The 3,913-nt window shown below is 59.3% G+C and overlaps 1 protein-coding gene across 42 annotated transcripts in view; it reads left to right on the forward strand.

Annotated features, from left to right (window-relative positions):
• Nucleotides 1-3,913, forward strand: part of CELF3 (CUGBP Elav-like family member 3) — a 15,060-nt gene that overhangs the window by 10,840 nt on the left and 307 nt on the right. For 6 of the 42 annotated variants that reach the window (XM_023724541.1, XM_023724543.1, XM_023724548.1 and 3 more), the window contains exons 8-13: nt 263-412; nt 793-870; nt 1,158-1,216; nt 1,268-1,286; nt 1,566-1,649; nt 2,410-2,537. In XM_023724541.1, the coding sequence (XP_023580309.1) occupies nt 263-412; nt 793-870; nt 1,158-1,216; nt 1,268-1,286; nt 1,566-1,649; nt 2,410-2,537 (518 nt within the window). Of the gene's footprint in view, nt 1-262; nt 413-792; nt 871-1,149; nt 1,287-1,565; nt 1,710-2,409; nt 2,546-3,913 lie in introns of those variants that run through there. The other 36 variants (XM_023724545.1, XM_023724546.1, XM_023724554.1 and 33 more) reach the window with 12 other exon arrangements.

Here is a 3,913-nt window from a genome sequence, read left to right on the forward strand (position 1 = left end):
CAGGGCAGAGCAGGGCAGGGCTGGGCTGGGCAGAGCAGTGCAGGGCTAGGCTGGGTGTGACTAGGGCAGGGCAGGGGAGTTACAGCCTAGTGAGGGTAAAGAGGGGGCTCAGGGCACTGCTTGGGGAAGCCCTGTGGTACAGGAGGGGCTTGAGGGTCAGAGCGGCCTGCTTCCTCCCCTCTGCCCCAGACTTGCTGACTCGTTCTCTCTGCATCTGTGTATATGTGTGCTTCTTTCTGCTCTGTCGCTTTCTCCTCCCCAGGAACCAGCACCCCTCCTGCCATCGCTGCCACGCCCGTCTCTGCCATTCCTGCTGTCCTGGGCATCAACGGCTACAGCCCGGTGCCCACCCAGCCCACAGGGCAGCCTGCCCCTGATGCTCTGTATCCCAATGGGGTTCACCCCTACCCAGGTGGGGTTCTCTGCGGCCCACCCTTCCCCAGCAACCACACAAACCACCATTCCCATTGCCTTCGGCAGCAGCCAAGACACCCTGCCTTTCCAGGGCTCCAGGGTTATAAAGCACTTTCTCCTGCCCCCTCGTCCTGGGCGGGGGTGCCCCTTCCTGCTTCCGGTCAAGGAATCTGAGGCTTAGGTGAAGTGACTTGTCCAGGGTTGCACAGCTGGGACTTACTCTCCAAACGCTGCCCTCCCCCTGCTCCGTGCATCGCCACTCTCCCTTCACAACCTGTGCCCCCGTGTGGCTCTCCTCCCGCCTCTGCTCCCAGAGGGTTACTGGGGCTCCGGGCTGGCTGCCAGCCCCTCTCCCACTGTCCGTGTTGCTCTCCCCAGCCCAGAGCCCCGCGGCCCCCGTGGACCCCCTCCAACAGGCATATGCGGGGATGCAGCACTATACAGGTGAGGCCCCCAGCCCCCCACGGGTGGGAGGAGCGGGCAAGGAGGGACGTCGAGAGGAAGAGAGGCCCAGAAACTGGGGATAGACTTCTCGGCTCCCTGCCAACCTCCACCTCGAGGCTTTCCTGACCAATTGCACCTGTGAGGATGGCTGGTTAGGGGCAGGAGGTCAACCTCTCAGCCCTGTAGACCCCACTGGCCTGGGCTAGAGGAAGGGGGCAGCCAGGGTTTGTTGGGCAGGCCCCGGGGTCCGGGGAAGCTTGGAAGCCCCATCGGCTCTCTCTGATCTCCCACCCCAGCAGCCTACCCAGCAGCCTACAGCCTGGTTGCGCCTGCGTTCCCGCAGCCTCCTGCCCTGGTCGCCCAGCAGCCCACGTCACCTCCTCAACAGCAGCAGCAGCAGCAGCAGCAGCAACAACAACAACGAGAAGGTCTGGGCAGTGGCCTCCCAGCTGAGGGCCTCCAGGGATGGGAAGGCCCTTCTTGGGGTTCCAGGGGTCTCCCTCCCTACTGCCCTGCTCCAAGCTCCACTTTTGTCACACGTTTGGGGATGAAAGCGAGTAGGGATGAGGTGGCTGGAACCATGGCCCATACCGTTGGGGGCTGGGATGAGAAGTCATCTCAGGATCTGCTTTTCCTGGGACCCTCGCTCCTTGAGCCTGCATGTCCCCATCACCCATGTCTTAACCTCTCTCTCAACCGCTGCCCAGGCCCTGACGGCTGCAACATCTTCATCTACCACCTGCCCCAGGAGTTCACCGACTCAGAGATCCTCCAGATGTTTGTCCCCTTTGGCCATGTCATCTCAGCCAAAGTCTTTGTTGACCGCGCCACCAATCAGAGCAAGTGTTTTGGTAAGAATATGATGATCCAAAAGACAAAATTTGGCAGTCTTGCCAGACTCTGAATGAGAACATGGTCTGATATGTTTGAAGGGACTTAGGGTTGCAGTGGGCCCAGTACTTGAAATCCAGATTGTCTAAGAATATGAACGCGCCATTTTGACACATTCAACGTCCCCCATCCGGTGCTGCCCAAGTCCATCTCCCCATCTAGAAAACCACAGCTCTGTCTTTTCTCCTCAAGGACTGGTCAAACTTAAGATCTCCCATGCTCTTGCTCCATGAACTCTGGAAACAGGCTTGGGGACTGGGGGGCAGGGGGGTTGCCTCTCGAAAGGAAGGCTTAGGGAGTATGGTTTAGTTGCCTTCACGTCTTTGAAGGGCTCCTCCTTCGGGGGAGAAAGGCAACGTTCTTGTCCTCGCTGCTTCAGAAGTCATCTAGGGCCTAGAAGTGGAAGTTTTTAAAAGGCAGGTCCTTGGCTGAGAAAGCGGATGCCCTGCAAAGCATGCTGGAAAGAAAGTGCTCGTTTGTGTGAGTGGCTGGACCGGACTCCTTCAGTCAGTCAGTCAGTCAGTCAGTCAGTCAACACTTACTGAACGCCCACATGCCAGGGAGCTTTCCTGGCACTTGGGGTACCTAGAGGAAGTGGGGTGGTGCTAGGGAACCCCAGAGCGGGCCCCAGCTCCGGGCCTTATGCCTCTCTCCCCGCAGGTTTTGTGAGTTTCGACAATCCGGCCAGTGCCCAGGCTGCCATCCAGGCCATGAACGGCTTCCAGATCGGCATGAAGCGCCTCAAAGTTCAGCTGAAGAGGCCTAAGGACGCCAACCGGCCCTACTGAGGCCCCAGGTGGGTCCTGCTCCTGCCCTGTGCCCTCTCCAGCACTGCCCTTTGTCCCCGCACACCCCATCCTCACCACCCTCAGGGGTCTGGTGCTGGTTTTCAGTCAGTCACACACGCACGCACGCACGCACGCACATACACACGCACACGCACGCGCACGCGCTCTCACACACATCCCGGCCCCAGAAGGAGCTAAGTCTATACATATCTGTGTTTGTTCCCCAGAGCCACCCCCGCCCCCAGTTATCTGGTCTTGTGTGTCTGGTCAGTGTCCGTGTGTCTGCGTGTCTCTCTCTTTCTAGTTTTCCTTTGGGTTGGAGTGAAATCAGGGGAGCAGGATTTGGGGATCAAGGGGGCTGGTTCAGGGTACTGGAGGGTCCTTAGAATCACTGGCTCCTGGACTCTGTTCTCCTGGAAAGTGAGGACATCAGGTCCCTCTTGCCTTGGACTTTGGGTGACTTTCCTTATTTAGCAGTAGGCCCATGGCTCGGTAGAGAGCGCACAGAACGGACTGGGGGGAATCCAGTCTTCAGGCCTCTCGGGAGGAGCTTTGGTTTAGGTGGAGGAGGCTGAGATGACAGACTGTCTGTGAATTTCACTCGTCAGGCCCTCTCCACCCCACTGCCTGTCACCACCCCAACTGCGTGGCCACAGAAGTGTGAGCTTTGGTTACTTCTGTGTGGTTTAATCTCCTGTGGGCCAAACCCCTGAGAAACACAACCCAGGAACAGTACCCACATTTTCTGTTTCTCCCCCTTTCCCCCCAATCCTGGCTGCTTAACTCCCCCCACCCTGGGGGCCCCCCCAGCCCAGGGCCCGTGTCCATTGTCGGCCGAAGCCCCCATGCCCGGACCCCTGCTCCGGGCCCCTGTAAGTTGCATGGAACGAGCGTGTTGTCTTTGGAGCCGATTGTCTGTCATTCGGGGAGGGGGCCGCGGAGGGAGGCGCACCCCAGCCCAGGGTCAGGGCCGGGGGCCGCTCGCGGGACGTGCTTGGTCAACAGGGGTTGGTGACTGTGGTCTGTGCTCCGTGCATTTCTCTGCTTTCTTTGTTCCTTTCCAAAAAGGAAAGAGAGCCCCCCCCCCAGGGGCCGGGGTGGCCCCACCCTGGGCTCTGCCCCCCGCTTCCTGTCCTCACAGCCTCCTCCGCCCTCCTGGCCTCCTCTGTCCTCCCTTTTGCGGAAGCTCCTTTCTCCTGTCCAGGTGTCTGCCGCCCCCTTCTCCTCTCTCCTTCTCCTCTGCCTGCCTGCGTGTCGTCTCATTTCTTGGCTTCTCCCCCCCTCTAGGCCTCTGTCTCTATACTTTCCAATCTTTATTTTTCCCACGGGCTGTTTGAATATCTCCTTCCCAGCATCTTTTGGTTTCTTGTATCTTT

Source organism: Trichechus manatus, unplaced genomic scaffold (assembly GCF_000243295.1).
Source record: "Trichechus manatus latirostris isolate Lorelei unplaced genomic scaffold, TriManLat1.0 scaffold00250, whole genome shotgun sequence".
Lineage (NCBI taxonomy): Eukaryota > Metazoa > Chordata > Mammalia > Sirenia > Trichechidae > Trichechus > Trichechus manatus.